The sequence below is a fragment of the Culex pipiens genome, chromosome 1, assembly GCF_016801865.2.
Source record: "Culex pipiens pallens isolate TS chromosome 1, TS_CPP_V2, whole genome shotgun sequence".
NCBI classification, from domain to species: Eukaryota; Metazoa; Arthropoda; class Insecta; order Diptera; family Culicidae; genus Culex; species Culex pipiens.
This window is the reverse complement of record NC_068937.1, coordinates 85,247,556-85,266,471: the sequence shown is the minus strand read 5'-3', so window position 1 is coordinate 85,266,471 and position 18,916 is coordinate 85,247,556. Positions and strand designations below refer to the sequence as shown.

The 18,916-nt window shown below is 44.4% G+C and overlaps 1 protein-coding gene and 1 pseudogene across 1 annotated transcript in view; both read left to right on the top strand.

Moving 5' to 3' along the window:
• Positions 1-18,916, top strand: part of LOC120427451 (doublesex- and mab-3-related transcription factor dmd-4) — a 48,768-nt gene continuing 29,852 nt past the window's right edge. Inside the window, exon 1 of the mRNA XM_052706099.1 lies at positions 1-486. Coding sequence (XP_052562059.1) covers positions 172-486 — 315 coding nt within the window. The 5' untranslated portion in view covers positions 1-171. The remainder of the gene's footprint in view (positions 487-18,916) is intronic.
• LOC120428776 (uncharacterized protein K02A2.6-like) lies at positions 8,779-13,758 on the top strand (annotated as a pseudogene).

Here is an 18,916-nt window from a genome sequence, read left to right as displayed (position 1 = left end):
GATATTTATTTTAGGGATGCTGGGAAATGGATTCACCGACCAGGAGCGCTCACTGCCGCAAGAAGAGTGGATTTGTCTTGGACAGATTTCTTATTTAGTTGGAAAAAATTGCTCAACGACAAAGGAGGTCGGTCGGAGCTCGGGAGTTCGCGATAGATGCTGTAGTGGAAAATGTTGTCTGTTAGTAGCTTTCTCAAGTGTTCCGGAAACAGTGAAAGGAAGGATATTGACTGCAGCAGCGATACATGCGACGGAACCTCCAGCACCGCCGGTAGTGCTTCCAGGACCAATGTAGTGAGTTCAAGTTGTGCCGGGAAGACAAGCAGTAGTGTACTGCAGACATCAAGAATTCCAAAATGTGCGCGCTGTAGGAACCATGGAGTGATCTCCGGACTTCGAGGGCATAAGAAGCACTGTACTTATCGCAACTGTCGGTGCCCTAAATGTGAGCTGATCTTATCGCGTCAAAAAATAATGGCGGCACAGGTTGGTTCTGGTTCATGCATTTTGTTATAAATTTAGAAACTCTCTGGGGAAATTGACCAACACAACTAAAAAATGTTTGAGAGAGTGGAGAGACTTGATCCATAGCCTGTATCTCGTCAGAGGGTGGGTGAAAAAAATAGCTTTGTTCAAAAAAAGTTGTGTGAAATTGACTCAAATTCAAACTTTGGATTGTGCTTCACACTTTTCTCAAAAGTGCTGCGTTTTTATTTATTTTTATAAGTATGGAAAACAATTCAAATTTATTCAAAACATTACTACCGTAATCTGGGGTGAATCGGGACTACAGTCTGAATAGGGACAGCAGTTTCTAGAGCACTTAAAGCTTTTAAATTTGGAAATGGATGTACACATTTTGTTGGCCTGAGTCTGTTCTAACCGAAACCAACCAAAAAAATCAAAATATTGTGCTCCAACATGGTTAAAACTGCTGTCCCAATTCGCCCCATGTGTCCCGATTGACCCCAGTTTACGGTACATGGAAAACAAACATACATGGATTGTTTGATAAACATATCAACTAAAAAACCATTACGTATTAGACGTTATATTCATCGTCCTACTATTTTTACAATCGATTGTTTAAAAAAGTGCGTTCGAAAGACTTGATCCCTGAAATTCACAGTCACTGAAATCAGCCTTCACTTTAATTGATTGGTTTATTGTTTCGTACATGGTTTCCCTCAGTATAGTTCTGGAGCAACATTTGAAAGGGGTGGTACGATATTGCGCTTACGGTATTTCGTTCCATTTAAACGCGTGTAATGAAAGGCCGTAAGAGCAATGTCGTACCGCCCTTTCAAATGTTGCTCTAGAGTTGTAGATTACTTACAGCAGTTTGAACCATTTTTCAAATGTTTTGAATACAAAAATTTCCAACTTTTGTAAACGTGCTCAATTTTGGTCTAGTTTTGAAATATTGTGTATAGGGGAAATTCTCGTATGTTTGGCAGGTTAAGCACTCGCTCCTAACTCCATCCAATTTGCTGATTTTCACTATTTAAACAACTAATTTTGCAAAACTTCTGATAGAAACTGGCTTGCTCACTTCTTATTGAGCTATTAATCACTCCATTTCAGTTGAAAACGCTTTTAATTAGCTTTAATTGAATGTCAAAGTTCTGACCTGCCAACATTAGAGGCACGCTGGAATTAGATGCTGTTCCCCTACTGCCGCTCTAATCGAGTCCGTCCCATATGTAAAAACCGCAAGCCGAAAAAAACGCAAATCAAATTTGTCCCGCCCATTAGGTTATGTGTTATAATTTATCGAAAAAGTCAATTTTCTACGTTTTTCAGTTTTTATGTAAAATTGCTGTAACTTACAGAAAATCAATAGTTTGGATAAATAAGAAACATTTCGCATAAGATTTATTCAAAATGTTTAAAGGGGGATCATTTTGAATATGCGGGTTTAGAATTTTTTTTTTAATTCATAGCATTATTCGAAGAATTCATCGCATCAAATTACCATATCAGCCAAACATATCTCGGATTAGTTTTCAAAAAGCCGTAAGAGCCATTGGTACACAAAGTCCTTTTTGCGTTGGTATTCGACCTACTTACGAAAAACCAATATCAAAAATGCTCGAGATTGGTCATCTACACGTCCTTCAAGTGCTCCAAACTAAAAATAAATGAAATTTTGTTTCATTTTCCAGAAAAAACGAAAATTAGTGTCAAAGGACACGGTGGCTCTTATGGCTTTTTGAAAACTCACCTGAGATATGTTCAATGTTTAAGCTACAACTCATGCAAAAAGTTCATAGTTTTGTGATAAATTGAAAGCTATAGGCGATACAAAAAATCGGATCAAGTTCCCTACAAATCAGAAATCAAGCATATATTACAAAATAAAATTTTAAAGCTTTTTTATTATTTTTTTTTTTTGAATTATGATATTTCAAAAATCAACGTTTCACGCTATGATTATTTGTGAAAAAGTTGCCACAAAAGTTACCTTGTTATAAGAATGAGGTGATCTGGTTTTACTGAGAAAAATAGAAGTGGAAAAGAAATCTAGTGAATATAGCAGTTTTTCATTGTAAGAAGTCTCCTAGTAAAGTTGCCGGAGGATTGCAAGTGCCTGCATCAACCTCTAGCGGCATCAACCTGATGACGGCGATGGAAATCTTCAATTTGGTCAGTTTGTTCCTTTCTACGGATGTATGCCGAGGTGTGTTAGGGTAGAGGACCCAGTTTTCGCCCTGCTCCAGTTTTCGCCCACCTACTGGATTTAATCTGTATTTAGCTAACTTATACCATTTTTTGGTTGAATTTATTATGCAGGTTTGCATATTCATTCATTTCTAGCTCTAATTTAAACATTCCTAGTGAATTACTATTGTTTATTAAGTTTTTATAAGCATTTAAAAAAAAGCCTTATTGCAGCCGCCATATTTTTGTCAATTCCGACTACAGTGCACAGAAAAAAATAATGTAAATTTGGAAGCTGTAATTTTGGAAGGTTGAATATTACCTCTTTTATGATGTAATTTTAACTCAATTAAGACTGAAAAAGTGACATTACACCAGAGAAGTGGTAAAATTACACATTTCCAGAGGTAAAATTACACCTTTTTTCGGACATAAAAGATATACCCCATCCCAGATGTAATATTACCATGATTTTTTTTTCTGTGTGGGTAATAATGTTAATGAGGGAAAACAACTCATTTCGTCCGTAAATAATGTATTTGAATAATTTATTGCTTCACTGCATGTCTGAATTTCATGAAAATATAGTGATTTACCTGTTTCAAAAGTTTACCAAAGGTTATTTCAATAAAATAAAGTGGGCGATTATTGGGGTCATGAAAAAACATGAGATCCAATTTTCGTCCAGGGTTGTATCCTAGTATTGTGTTTTCAGATTGTAGCTAGGACCAGTTTACGTTTACCTTAAAAACTTTTCTAATCGCAGCGAAATGTGCTTGAAAATATTTTTGGGTCATTCCAGATTATTTTTAAGGGTTAATTATTTATTTTATTTTATTTCATTCATCAGGGTGTTTTGGTAAAAACATCAGTTCAAAAATTAACCTAAACTCTGATATGGGACACCTAGCTCAAACGTGGTAAGAGTTTACTGGTACATTGTAGAACAAATTAAGTAAAGGAGGGAAAAGTAGTTACACAACATCTTTAAAAATAGCACATGTGCTAAATATTTTTATTTAAGAGGTACTCGAAGTTTTCTATTGAGTCAATTCGGGAGCGAATGACCCATAGGGTTCAAAAATCAAATCAAATTATTCGCTCTACAGCATTGCCTTGGCGTTCTCGATTGCGAGATTCCTACTCGAAACTAGGTGTTCGAAGGCTTGATTGTTGAGGCAATTGCAAACCTCTTTTTACACCTTAGCTTCCATCCACCCCGGGATTCGAACTGACGACCTTTGGATTGTTAGTCCAACTGCCAACCAGCGACTCCACCGAGACAGGACCCAGGGAGACGACTCCTACACCTGGACTGAGCTAACGACCTAACCTTTTTTTTTAGGTTAGTCCGGGACCAACATTTACTTCCCTTCCGACGGAAGGCGTGATCAGACAAATCTCGTCTCGAAAAATGCCACCGGGACCGTCTGGGATCGAACCCAGGCCGACTGGGTGAGAGGCAATCACGCTTACCCCTACACCACGGTCCCGGCTATAGGGTTCCCATAGGGTTCAAGTTCCCCTAATAAAATCAACAACATGGAACTAATTGTAACTGTGTGTCCTTATCCTGGGTGAATAGTAGTGTGGTTCAGTCCCCCTTGGAAATGCAAAAAGTGGTCAAAAACCGTTGCATTGTTGATTAAATCATTGTTCTATGTCCACTAAAGCTCCTCTGAAATTTTCAGCCAATTTGGTTCAGGTTTGGCCACAGCTCTGGGACATTTAAGTTTGCATGGGATTTTCAACGTTTTACTACAGGAAAAAAATCTTTTTTAGTTTTTACTGCCTCATCAATCAGTTACCCATTCAAGTTATTAGAACCAATCAAATTTATGTAGATTATTGTATGGGGAACAACTTTTCAGAACATCACAGGTTGATCCAAGTAAATCTGGCTTAATTATAAGTGGTTTAAGCTATGGTGTCGTAATTGTTTTTTGCAAAGGGCCAACACTGGCAATTTTTTTCTTAATTTTCATCCAGGCGCTCACTGCGATTTGTTTTTCATAGCTTGACAACTTTTTTGTTGCTGCTGTCAAACGATTTTTTCAACTGCAAGTGGGAAGGTATTTTTTTAAGTCATCCGTACAATTTGAACAGATTTCCTCGTTTTAGGTTCCGCAGTGTCCAGCGAGAAGTGGAAATTACAGTCCAATCCAAAAAAAACCGGCGTCCCCGGAGTTCAAAATGCCGATGAGTACCATAAGGAACGCAATGGCAACAATGGAATTCCTACATAGAGATCGCAAATGAAGGAGCTGTGGCATGGAATTTTATTACCTGGCCGACTTGCCTGGTTTCGTTGAAAAATCTGACAAAATAAAATTCGAATTAACTTTAACTTTGTCTCCGTGATATGCAGAAGTAGAAGAGTAAACAATTGTATGATCTAAGCGAAACGTGCTAATTAAGTGTGCCTAATGGTTTTATAGTGGTTTGTAGCATGGGATTCAAATAACTATCACAGACAAACAGACGGGACACTCGAGTGCCGAACCATCGTCCTTCTAAAACGGTTATTTCAAATGCAATTTTGTTTCGGCATTCACTCACCGGGCGCTGATGGCGCTGCTGTCGTGACAGCTCACCCGTCTTTTCTCAGTGTGTGTGATGTGTGTTTTTATGTTGAGCGTGAGCACGTGTGAGACAGCAAATGAAAACAAAACAATTATGATGAATTCAGGAATTCTAAAGATGATCCACAATTTTGTCCACAATCCAGGCTTTGCTGGACAAGATTGGGGCAGTCTTGGTCAGGGTCATATGAGCGGCTGACTAACGAGGACATACCTTTTCCCCACTATTAACCCGGGAGGCCTCCTCAACAGCCCGCCGATGTTGAGGCTGCTGCTGAGGCGCCCGATACTGCTGAGGAAGCCGGATCCTATGGTAGAGTCATCTCCTTCGGAGCAACCTGATGCTTATCTTTCGTGGACTGCTGCTCAGATTGCTGCTGCTGGTCGTCCTTTTGGCGATGTTGCGTCGATCGTGGGCGCCACTCAATCTTCTTCTACAGTTGAGTTTCTTTGATTCTGTTTCGGTCTATGATTTTGTGGTAGAGTTTTTTGGAATCTTTTCGACTTTTTGCATTTGTTGTTTGGCGCAACTTAACTGCTCCGTAGACATGTTCCCCGCAGATGTTTCCAAATCCAATTCCAAAGACCAATTCTGGTAGATGTGGAATTGGCTTTTTTACTATTTCAGCGGCCACTACTGGTGTTTTCGTGACCAGGGGTATCAAGATTTCGGTGGAGGAGGAATCTTCGACAGAACTTGGAAGCAACGGGAGGACCAGTTTTTTAGTCTCTGTCGTTGCAGTTGTGGTGCGTCGTTGCTGATGCTGCCGCATGATTTGGAACATGAAGTTCTGCCATTGGAAACGGAACCAACCGTGGAACCGACCCACCGTCATCTTCGGCCATCGGTGTTGATTTTTATGTTTTTCATCGGGTACTGACGATCAGCAACAACAAAATTATTTCGATCAGCTGATTATGTTTACAATCGTTATGGCTCGATTGTCTCATGCATACATTGACATGACACATGACAGTGAAGGGTTTGTATTGGTATGTTTGGACTGCGCTTCGGCATCAGCTCACCAGGCAGCGCTGGCGTCGCCGTGATTTGGTGATTTGATGAAGGACGATGGATTTCAATAAAAATTTGTATGGAGAGTCACGTCTGTTTGTCTGTGTAACTATGTTACGTGCCAAATCACTTAACGCACCACTTGACCAGGCACTACGACATTGACGCATCTTGGTTGACCAAAGTGTCAAACTTGCAAGTTATCTATCATATTTTCTAAAAAGCAGCAGGAACCACACGCAACTCTTCGCTGCACTAACAGTAGTTTTAATTCGTTCAATAGGGGGATGGCGTCGCTATTTTTAGACCACGTTTTCCACTTTTTCTCATCGAAACCGACTACTTTATCGACTTCATTTAGCTGGGCGAGATAGGACGCCGTCTATTTTTAGACGATGACACAGCACTTTTCCACTCTTGCACTTAAAATAACCAGATGGCAGCACGATGTAACGCCACGTCCCTATATTTCTGCGATATTTCAATAATTACATCAAACGGTAAAATCTAAGAATTTGTAACTAGTTGATTTTACAAGTGAATTTACCTAATTTATGTTTCCCTTCGTCCCGCCCGTGTGGATCAATCGGACCGCGCACTGGACTCATAATCCAGATGTTGCTGGTTCGAATCCCGCGGCGGGCGCTCTAAAATTCTTTGTGTAAAGATGGGTATCCGGCGCCGTCGGTCCGTGCCGTACTCAAACACTTAGGAGCCCAGGGCGGCGAAGTCCTTGTAGTCAAAAAGGAAGACACTTAGTGGTTGATACTAGCAATGGTGGCCGACAGCTATAAAGTCAACTTCGTTTTTTTATGTTTCCCTGAACGAAACTACCCTTATTCATGTACAACTAGTACAGCCTGTTGAGTTAAATAATGTGGTAAGAATTTGTAAATTAGGAATTCTTAAATTTCTTCTTAATAATTACATATTATTCAATAGTTCTATGATTATTATTACGAGCGTCTTCAGCGAAAGACCAAGAAGCCGCAATAGGGAACATAAACGGAAGTTTGAGCAATTATTATCGATTTGTAGAAACCTTCTACAATATTTATAAATGTTCTGCAAAGGAATTTATTAATCCTCAAAATACCTCCTAAGTTAAAAGTAACTAACTTGTTTTATTTGTGCGGACTGCGATTAATGAATCGGATAAATCTTCCCGTTGGCCGCCGTCATAAATTAAGATGCCATAATTGACAATCTCATCACTGGATATCAATGGATATGACCCACAGATTTGCTTCATCAATCGTACACACTACCCCCTCCCTCCCCCCCCCCCCTCCTCGTGGACAAATGCACATACAAAAAAAACCTTTTTATATGGTGCAAGGACAATCGCCATACCCCTTCCCCCCACCCCCTCAAAGTGTCCACGTGGTTTTCGGATGGTCCCTAAATGGGAAATAACAAAGACTAGGAAACTCTAGGAGATTGTTGCCACCCATGGCAGTAAGAGAATGGTAAAATGCCTAATTTCATGTGACTATAATAATAAAGATGGTTCTCGAATGCGATAGATACCAGGATTTGGAATAAATTTAATGTTCAAAATCAACACTCGGTTCAACATTTTTGCTAGCAATCTTTAAACTGAATTGAGCTGCTTTACATTCCACATCTTAGTTCTTGATGATGATGATGTAGGTAGCTTCCGTTTGAAGGAATGTGGTTGACCCTTGATGTGTTTGACCATCAGCGACACATCGGCATTTAGAACACCGGAGACGGCGGGCTATTTTTTTTTGGATTGGTTCGTTGCACAAACTGGAGTAAGACTTAATTTCCACTTCTCGCTGGACACTGCGGAACCTAAAACGAGGAAATCTGTTCAAATTGTACGGATGACTTAAAAAAATACCTTCCCACTTGCAGTTGAAAAAATCGTTTGACAGCAGCAACAAAAAAGTTGTCAAGCTATGAAAAACAAATCGCAGTGAGCGCCTAGATGAAAATTAAGAAAAAAAATTGCCAGTGTTGGCCCTTTGCAAAAAACAATTACGACACCATAGCTTAAACCACTTATAATTAAGCCAGATTTACTTGGATCAACCTGTGATGTTCTGAAAAGTTGTTCCCCATACAATAATCTACATAAATTTGATTGGTTCTAATAACTTGAATGGGTAACTGATTGATGAGGCAGTAAAAACTAAAAAAGATTTTTTTCCTGTAGTAAAACGTTGAAAATCCCATGCAAACTTAAATGTCCCAGAGCTGTGGCCAAACCTGAACCAAATTGGCTGAAAATTTCAGAGGAGCTTTAGTGGACATAGAACAATGATTTAATCAACAATGCAACGGTTTTTGACCACTGTTTGCATTTCCAAGGGGGACTGAACCACACAAGTGAATAGGGACACATGAGTTCTATTAGGAATTTTGATTAAGTCATATTTTTTATGTGTGCGAACATGTTTTGGTTTTAGTTAGAACCTCAAAATTAGTGGGATATCTTAAAAAAAAACAACTAGGGTTTTTTGAATTTCAATTTAAAAATATTACAACTGTTGTGACGAACCGGACCTGAGTTTCTGGGCGCACTGCAGCGCTACCAGAACTTCGCCGCTGGGCTCTTCGCTCTCATCCGAGAGATGACAGATGAACGACGCCGGAAGCTAGGAGTGATAATTTTTAACGTGTTCGTCTTTTGTGCGTCATTCTTAGCTAGACCGCCATCGCAATTAGTCGTGTAATAAAAAGTCTAAGTTTTAATTTGTTACGGCGAGTCTTTATTATTTGACCTAATGGTCACGGCCACCTCGAGAACTTGTCGTAAAAGTGGCGACGATAGTTCGTGTGCGCGAAGTTGTCCGGATTTCGTCGGAATTTAACCGGGAACATCGCGTCACCCACGCGGAAAAAGCGGAAGCGGTCAATGCTCGACGACGACATGTCCGGGGTCGACGACAATCGGCCTGCGCCGGTCCCTCCGAACGTGCAGCAGCAGCAGCTGTTACAGCAGCAACAACAACAGCAGCAGCCGCTGCCGACGGACGTCGTCATCGCGCAGATTTTGCACCAGCTACAACAGCAACAAGCCATCACCAACCAGCTCCTCCAGAACCACCATCTGGTCCAGGAGCAGCAAAGGAATTTCATGCAGCAGCAAGGCAACATCCTCCGCAACATCCAGGTGCACGTACCGCCGAACCCCGAAGCAGTCCTTGACTCGCTAGCGGGAAACGTCAAAGAGTTCCGGTACGACAGCGAGAACAACATAACCTTCAACGCTTGGTTCTCACGCTACAAAGACCTGTTTGATAAGGATGCTGCAAGACTGGATGATCCGGCAAAAGTACGCTTGCTGATGCGGAAACTCGGCACTGTGGAGCACGAACGCTATTTGAGCTTCATTCTGCCGCAAGCCGCCAGCTTCTACTCCTTCGAGCAAACCGTCGAGAAGCTCGGGAAGTTGTTTGGCACCACGGAATCCACTATCAGCAAACGGTTCCGCTGTCTGCAACTTGCCAAGGGAGCGACCGAGGATTACGTAGCGTACGCCTGCCGAATCAACAAGAACTGTGTGGAGTTCGAGCTGGGCAAGATGTCGGAGGAGGAGTTTAAGTGTTTGATGTTCGTGTGCGGTCTTAAGGACGAAGCGGACGGAGAGATACGGACAAGGCTGCTAACTCGCATCGAGGAGAAGACGGATGTTACGCTCGAGCAGCTGTCGTCGGAGTGCCAACGCCTTTTGACGCTTCGTCACGACACTGCCATGATCGAGAAACCCGGAAGTTCGGTTCACGTCATCCGTAAGCAGCAGCAGTTCCACAAGCCGTCCCAGGAACCTCGGCAGTGGGCCCAGAGGCAGGCGCCGCGCGAGTTCCGTCAGCGTCAACAGCATCCCGGAGGCAGGAAGACCCCGCACGGCGAGGGTGAAAAAGTTCCGCCTGGCCCGTGCTGGAACTGTGGTGCAATGCACTACAATCGGGATTGCCATTTCAAGTCCCATCAGTGCTCGGAGTGCAGCCGCTACGGGCATGAGGAGGGCTACTGCCGCACAGCGAAGAAAGGAAAAAGAAAAACAAAAAGTGTCACAGTGGAAACAAAAATAGTGCAAGTGAACTCAATAAAAGAAAGACGGAAATTTGTGCCAGTGACATTAAACGGCGTTTCCGTGAAGTTGCAGTTCGACACTGCGTCGGACATTAGTGTTGTGTCCAGCGAGACCTGGAAGAGGCTCGGGAAACCACCCACAAGACCACCAAAAGTGAACGCTAAATCTGCATCTGGTGATCCTCTCAAACTTGAGTCCGAGTTTGATTGTTCGATCACAGTGAACGGTGTGTCGGAAATGGGTGTAGTGTTTGTGGTGAACCAGGACCTGCACATCATGGGACTGGACCTGATCGAGAAGTTCCAGCTGGATGCGGTCCCGATGAACGTGTTCTGCCGCCAGGTCGGGGAAACGTCCTCCACTTCAATCGTTGGTCGTCTCAAGACGGCGTACCCTTCGGTGTTCAGCACGACACTGGGCCGCTGCACCAAGACACAAGTGAAGTTGGAGCTCAAGCCTGACCAGAAGCCAGTGTTCCGCCCAAAGCGTCCGGTCGCATACGCCATGTACAGCGCCGTGGACGAGGAGCTCGACCGCCTGGAGCGGTTAAACATCATCTCGCCTGTCGACTACTCGGAGTGGGCCGCTCCAATCGTAGTCGTCCGCAAGGCGAACGGCACAATCCGGATCTGCGGGGACTATTCTACCGGGCTGAACGCGGCTCTGCAGCCGAACCAGTACCCCCTTCCGCTGCCGCAGGATATCTTCATGAAGCTCTCCAGCTGCAAGTTTTTTAGCATTATCGACATGTCAGACTCCTACCTACAAGTGGAGGTCGATGATGTTTCGAGCCAACTCCTGTCGATCAACACTCACCGGGGCATCTACAAGGTCAACCGTCTTGCGCCCGGAGTCAAACCCGCACCTGGGGCGTTCCAGCAAATAGTGGAAACTATGTTGGCTGGACTCAAGCAGACCTGCGGGTACATCGACGACATCGTAGTTGGCGGAGCGACAGAAGAAGAACACTGGCATAACCTCAACGCACTTTTTCAACGCTTGGAAGACTTCGGATTCACCACGATTCACGGTCCGACTTGAAAAGTGCTCGTTCGGTCGCAAGCAGATCAAGTATTTGGGGCACCTGCTGGACCAGCATGGTACACGTCCGGATCCCGCGAAGATCGAGTCCATCCAGATGATGCCGGCTCCAACCGACGTGTCCGGAGTGCGCTCTTTCCTTGGGGCAATAAATTACTATGGAAAATTTGTCCCCAACATGCGAGCGCTCCGCTACCCCCTGGACGAACTGCTGAAGGCGGGTGCCAAGTTCGATTGGACGCCCGATTGCGAACGTGCCTTCAACAAGTTCAAGGAGATCCTCTCATCCGACCTTCTGCTGACGCACTACAATCCGGCCCTGGAGATCATCGTTTCAGCAGACGCGTCGTCGATCGGCCTCGGAGCGACCATCAGCCATCGCTTCCCGGACGGGTCAGTCAAGGTCGTGCAGCACGCATCGAGAGCACTCGCACCCGCCGAACGCAACTACAGCCAGATCGATCGAGAAGGACTTGCCATCATCTTTGCGATCACCAAGTTCCATCGCATGGTGTTCGGCCGGCACTTCCGGCTGCAGACGGACCATGCCCCGCTCTTGCGCATCTTCGGGTCACCCAAAGGCATTCCAGTGTACACCGCCAACCGGTTGCAGCGCTGGGCCCTAATGCTGCTCATGTACGACTTCACCATCGAGTACGTGGCCACGGACAAGTTTGGACATGCCGACATTCTGTCTCGGCTGATCAACCGCCACGTGAAACCCGACGAAGACTACGTGATTGCAGCCGTCACACTGGAGGATGACGTCCGATCAGCAGCGTTCGAGTCGTTCGACGTTTTGCCCCTCAGCTTCAAGACGGTACGAGATAGCACCCACACGGATCCGGTCCTGAACAAGGTCTACCGGTACGTCCAAGAAGGCTGGCCCAAAGCACTGCCTGCCAGCGCCGACCGTGAGCTCAAGCGGTTCCACAACCAGAGTGATTCGCTCACGACCCTGCAAGGGTGCATCCTCTTCTGCGACCGTCTCGTGGTTCCCTCTCACCTGCGCAAGCGATGTCTCGACCAACTCCACCAAGGCCACCCTGGAATCGGCCGCATGAAAGCTGTGGCCCGCAGCTACGTGTACTGGCCTTCGCTGGACGTCGAGATTGCTGATTACGTGCGAACGTGTCCACACTGTGCCGCTGCTGCCAAGGCACCGGCGCACGCCCCTCCGATCCCCTGGCCAAAATCAGCACGTCCGTGGCAGCGCGTCCATGTCGACTACGCCGGGCCGATCGACGGTGAGTACTTTCTGCTGGTCATCGACTCCTACACCAAGTGGCCAGAGATTGTGCAGACACGCCGGATCACAAGCATCGCAACGATTGCCATCCTGCGAAGCTTGTTCGCACGTCTGGGGATGCCGGAAAAGCTGGTATCGGATAACGGAACCCAGTTCACCAGCGCCGAGTTCGCGCAGTTCTGCGCCGAAAACGGGATCGACCACGTCACAACTGCCCCGTTTCACCCCCAGTCTAACGGTCAGGCAGAACGTTTTGTCGATACGTTCAAGCGCGCGGTGAAAAAGATTCGAGAGGGGAGAGGAAAAATGGACGCTGCACTGGACACTTTTCTGCTGACTTACCGAAGCACCCCAAACCAGTCAGCACCGGATGGCCTCTCGCCATCTGAAGTGATGTTCGGTCGACGTGTCAGGACTTGTCTGGAACTACTTCGTCCTTCGCCGAGCAAACCACCTGAACCAGTCCAGCTGCCAGAAGTTAAGACACGGTCCCTCAACCGAGGCGACGCCGTGTTTGTGAAGGTCTACGCCAAGAACACCTGGAGTTGGCTTCCGGGTGTAGTCATCGAGAAAGTCGGTCGAGTGATGTACAATGTGTTGGGCGACGGTGACCGTCTTGTGCGGTCGCACATCAACCAGATCAAGAACCGAGCGACTTCGAGCCCTGGCCAAGCACCTGGGACGAGCCAACCGGCTAAGCAGAAACAACTACCGATGGACGTTCTGCTCGACGCTTGGGACCTGGTCACAACCGCCAACGCATCGCCGCCGCCTACAGCGTCCCCGAACCAAACGACGCTGAGCGAGGATTTCCACGGTTTTGACTTCCCGTCGTTGTCGCCGTCCCTTCCTGAGGTTCGCTCCAGCCCGGACTTGTCTCCGGCCTCTACGTCCTCGTCCTCATCCTCGACGTCAACCTCATCTTCCAGCTTCGAGTCTGCAGTAGCGAGTACTCCAACTGCACAGCCACCTGTGCAGCAGCCACGGCGTTCTTCGCGGGTACGAAAACCTCCTGTGCGCTTCAACCCGTACCTTCGCTACTAGGGGGAGATGTTGTGACGAACCGGACCTGAGTTTCTGGGCGCACTGCAGCGCTACCAGAACTTCGCCGCTGGGCTCTTCGCTCTCGGATGACAGATGAACGACGCCGGAAGCTAGGAGTGATAATTTTTAACGTGTTCGTCTTTTGTGCGTCATTCTTAGCTAGACCGCCATCGCGGTTAGTCGTGTAATAAAAAGTCTAAGTTTTAATTTGTTACGGCGAGTCTTTATTATTTGACCTAATGGTCACGGCCACCTCGAGAACTTGTCGTAAAAACAACAAAATTGTGCACATCAATGAAATTGAGCTTCGGGAACATATTGTGAATCAATAGGAGACCATATTTACTTAGTTTTGAGCCATAATTTTATTTGATTTCTTGATTTTTGTCGTGGGCGAAAACTGGTTCCAAGGGTGGGCGAAAATTGGATTTAGGGGGGCGAAAATAGGCACTTCAGAGCACTTTATTAAAACGCAAAATTTCTACAAAAATGAACTTGTAAATGATAAAAACCTTGTGGAAACTTAAAAGCAAATAGTTTGTCAAAGTTTTACAACAAATAGAACCGAAAACCATAAATTGTCATTGAATTCTTGTCAAATTTCTATGATTCCTACTATAAAGTGGGCGATTTCTGGGTCCTCTACCCTATATTATGAGAATGTGTGGAGCGAATGTGTGGGAGTGACTGATTTAGCGCGACGTAGGCTGGTGTTAGTGAGCTTCCAAAAAGCTCCTGATGGCTGAATAGGGTGGCTCATGAGATGCCAGTCGAGTGTAAAAATTGAAGTCGTTTGTGCGTCCTCCGGTCGTCGTGGATTTCGTCGGTACAAACAATTTTAGGAAATCGCGTTTTCGGAGAAATCTCCCTAATTTTTTGCTGATTGGAAGCGCGTTGGCGGTAATATTCAGCTTAGCATGTGAGGCACGTTTAAGGCGCGGTAAAAAATTTAAATTCAACGCGATTGTAATTCCTATTCATAGTATTGCACCATATTACACATGTTTAATATCAATAATTTAATATAATAATCATAAGATCGCGTCGAGCTCTGCTGGTTGTCTTCTGAAATAGTAATACTTATCGTAGATTTCTTTGATTTTAACGGGTAATCAGTGTTGCGTTCCTCACGCGCTCACGTGCTCGTGAGCGCTCATTTTTCGCTCATTCGTGAGGAGGAGCGCTGCGCGAGCTAGCTCACGTTTGCCCGCGCTCACGTTTGCTCCGATTTTTTCAGCTCGCGTTTGCCCCACGCTCGCGCTCGCGCTCATTTTTCGCTCACGGAGCGCTCACTTTGGAAGTATCGCGAATCGAATCGTTTTTTGTTTTTGAGGAAGTTTTTGTTTTTCAATCCTAGTTAGATTTTTTGCATAAGGCGCAGCATATCAGTGGAAACATCACTTAGGAACATTTTTTTTATATATTAATTGGAATAGCTTTTTTTCATTAAATATGTTTTTGAATAATGAATTGGATTTGCAAGGGTCAAATCATATTAGAGACCTACAGTCAGAGTTGAAAATATAAATATTTTCGAATTAATCGGCCTTACCTTAAAAATAGTTAAGGTAACCCAGTCATGACGTTCTAGCAGGATTCTGGGAGACTTCTTACAGAGCTGGATATTCTTACAGCATTCTAGCAGAAATGTTCCACCGTTCTAGCAGGATTCTGACAGAACCAGCTCTGCTAGAATATTTCGTGACTGGGAAGCAGAGACAATTGCTGGGGGAAGGGTATTAGCGCATAAACAAAAATGACTGAAAAGCTTATAAAAACTTACAAAACAATGAATTAATTCAAGAAGATTTAGTCTGTGGTAAGTTCGATTCAATGTTATGTGCTTGGTTGATTAAAATATAACATTAAACTATTTTATATACCTAAACAGTTTGTTGACTTCCTTCCAGCGTACGGGTCAGAATGAGCAACCATTAAAAAAAGTCATTCCGTTTAATAAATCGTTCAGTGCTTGGGAACGGCTGATAATTTTTTAAGTTAAATCTTTCTCATTCTAGAAAAAAGGGTAAAATTGTTGAAAGAGTTCTTTTTTTACAAAAAAATACTCCAAATTGCTAGTGTTTGATATAAGCCATTTGAATAAAATAATATAAGTTGTCATTGTTTTGTTTTACCACATAAAAAGTGGCTCCTCTTCCCCCATGTAAATTATATTTAACACTTCCGCTACCAAGTCTCTGAAAATATTCAATTACAGATTCAATAAATGATTTTTTGAATATGGACATTCTCTAAAATGTTCCGAATATGAGAGATAATTATAACTTTAATAATGCTTACTGCTGGTTTTGTTTTTTAAAGGTCCATTAACACAAATTTTATTTTTTTTGTGTGTTTTAAAACTGCTTTGAGTCCGGATTCTAAAACTTAAAATTAACATAATTTGTCAATTAAGGGCCCACCGGAGAGGAAAACTGGATGATTTTTATTTTTATTGGAACCACTGCCAGAGAGGGGAAATTTCATTGCTACTATGATGACTAACGAAAAACATCAGTTCGCACCAAGGCGCATGCATCGAGTCAACCACGTGGTCCAAAATCATAGCCTACCTAAAATCCTTACATACGGCACATAACACGTGGCTGTGTAGTGTTTTCGTGTAATCACGCAGTTCAAGTAATAACTATGCATTCCTTTTTTGCAATAACAGACATGTAAGAATATAATTGGGCAATTCCCGTAATCGTAGAATTCTGCAATTCAGCGCACAATCGGAAGCAGAGTGTTCAAGTAGTTTGCTGCAACAAAAGTTACTTTTTTCTTGTGCAGAACACCAGCAGAAAAAGAAGCTCCAGAAACATGCAGGAGCGCGTTCCCGGTAATTTTTGTGGATTGGGTTTTCTACCACTTCCAAACTATTTTTTTATTGAAAATTGCTTTTCTAGCTTTGTTGGTCTCTTACAAAACATCTGGAGTTACTTGGTCTATTTTCGGACTAACAGAATTGCTGAATTTTTGTAACAACTGCCTGATTATGTACCAGCAAACTTTTTGGCAGCGTGAAAAAGTCATCACATAAATTTATTCTCGCTACATTTTTTACTGGACAGTTGTTTACAGGAGCTGCTTTTCTTGTCTTGAATTATGTCCAAATGGCACATCTGATCTGATTCGTATCGTAGAGCGTTTTCTAACGGTCTTTGCTGTTTTGAAAAACATTGAGTTTGAATCGTAGCATGGCCGGAAATAGTCCAAACATCCAAATGGTCAGATCCCAAGAAATCCCTCAAATAATGTTTCAAAAATGGATCTTCCGGATAAAATCAAAAAGTTGGAGTCGGGAAGCACTGGCAACTCGGAGCCAGCAAGTTCGCTTTCTTCTGTGCTCCGCAAATTTTTCGATTTTTTTCCAACGCGAGTGACAAAACTATCCGCGAATGGCTCCCCCGGGGGGACATAAGCCCGTTCCGGAGCGCCGCAATCCGTTTATTCGGCCGAATTCAGCTCGTGGTGCTTCACCAGGCCGAGTTGCGAAAAACTCGGACGCCACCAAACGGACTTGGTCACCGTCCGTCTTCCTGAACATGCCGAAGGATATCCCTGACCCTTCGAAACTCCATCCTGGGTACAGCCCAAGAAGCCCTATACAAACCCGTCAAAAAACGGCCATGGACCAGCAATCTGCAGGAACGTCCGGGGTTTCATCCTCCGGAGGCAAAACGGTGTCAACAAGCTCAAACGCTATTAAAACATCCAACACATACGATGTGCTGAACGAAGACAATGGTGACGACGACGACGACAAACAGAATCCAGCCGACGGTATGGAAACTGAGGACGAAGCAAAGATCAAAAACAAGAGTGCCTATTGTAATACCAGACTATCCCGGCGCGGCGATAGACAATTTGCTGTCTCGAGCTGGTTGCCAGTACGAGATTTTAATCTTGAAAAGCAGCGTGCGCATCAGCACACTTAACCGTCCTATGTTTGAAAAAGTGCAAACTGTGCTGAAAGAAGGCAACGTACCGTATTTCACATACGCATCGCGGGACAAGCTTCCGGTTAAAATTGTCTTAACCGGATATGTCCCAGTAACCGCAACGCAGCTGGCTGAAGTCCTTGACGCGTACGACGTGCATCCCCAGGAAATTCGTGTTCTGTCCAGTACCGAGACGGTGACTGGCGAACACGTACTTTACCTGTTAGTGTTCGACCGGGGGTCAGTGAAGCTTCAGGACCTTCGCCGTATCAAAACACTTGACGGTTTCGTTGTGAGCTGGAGGTACTTTGCCAAGAGACCTACGGACGCAGCGCAATGTCACCGATGTCAACGCTTCGGACACGGCTCTCGCAATTGCACGCTTCCTCCCAAGTGTGTAAAATGCGGGGAGGCCCATCTCACAGACCAGTGCTCGCTACCTCGGAGGACGAACCTTGGGGACAATGACAACGCCGAGCGAAATAAAGCTTTGGTCAAGTGTGTCAACTGCCAAGGGAACCACACAGCAAATTTTCGCGGGTGTCCCGCTCGGAAGAGTTATCTCGAGGTGCTGGAGAAGCAGCGGAAGAAACCAGCCAACAAACAACCTGCTAAATCATCGTCTTCGACGGTCCCACTTTTGACGCATCCACCTGGTTGGGGGCGTACCTACGCTAGCGTGACTGCCGCGGATAGCGATGAAACGCCTACTACTGCAGCTGCTGCTGCTGCTGCTGCTGGAGGGGCTGATCTATTCACCCTAACTGAGTTCCTTTCTCTGGCTCGGGAAATGTTTACCCGTTTCCGTGCTTGCCAGAATAAGGAACAGCAATTCATGGCCCTCGGCGAGCTGATGATAAAGTACGTGGGAGCAGGGTAGACTGCTACGCGTGCTGAAGATCTACGACGCCGGAAGTGCTCTGGCTTGCTTTGCATTTTAGAATTAAGTTTTCCTTTCCCTGTCCCCTTCCTTAAGTAATTTTGTGTAGGTTTTTTGATAGTTTTTTTCCTGCTCCTGTCACCCCCTTTTCAAAGTTCAAAACATCGAAAGATTATTGTGTACTTAGTAATAGTTGAAAGGAACCCCATATCTCTATTTAATGTATTTTAAATACCACAACTTGTACACCGATAAGTACCACTAATAAAACAAAATTGAATTGAAAAAAAAAAGTTGGAGTCGTCGTATGTCTAGTTATTTTGAAATATTGAATCTGTATTTCTTACGGAAATTCTACACTTATTCACCTGTTGACGTATCAACTGAGATTCTCTTTACAATTTAGTATACTTGATACGCCACCAAGAATTGAT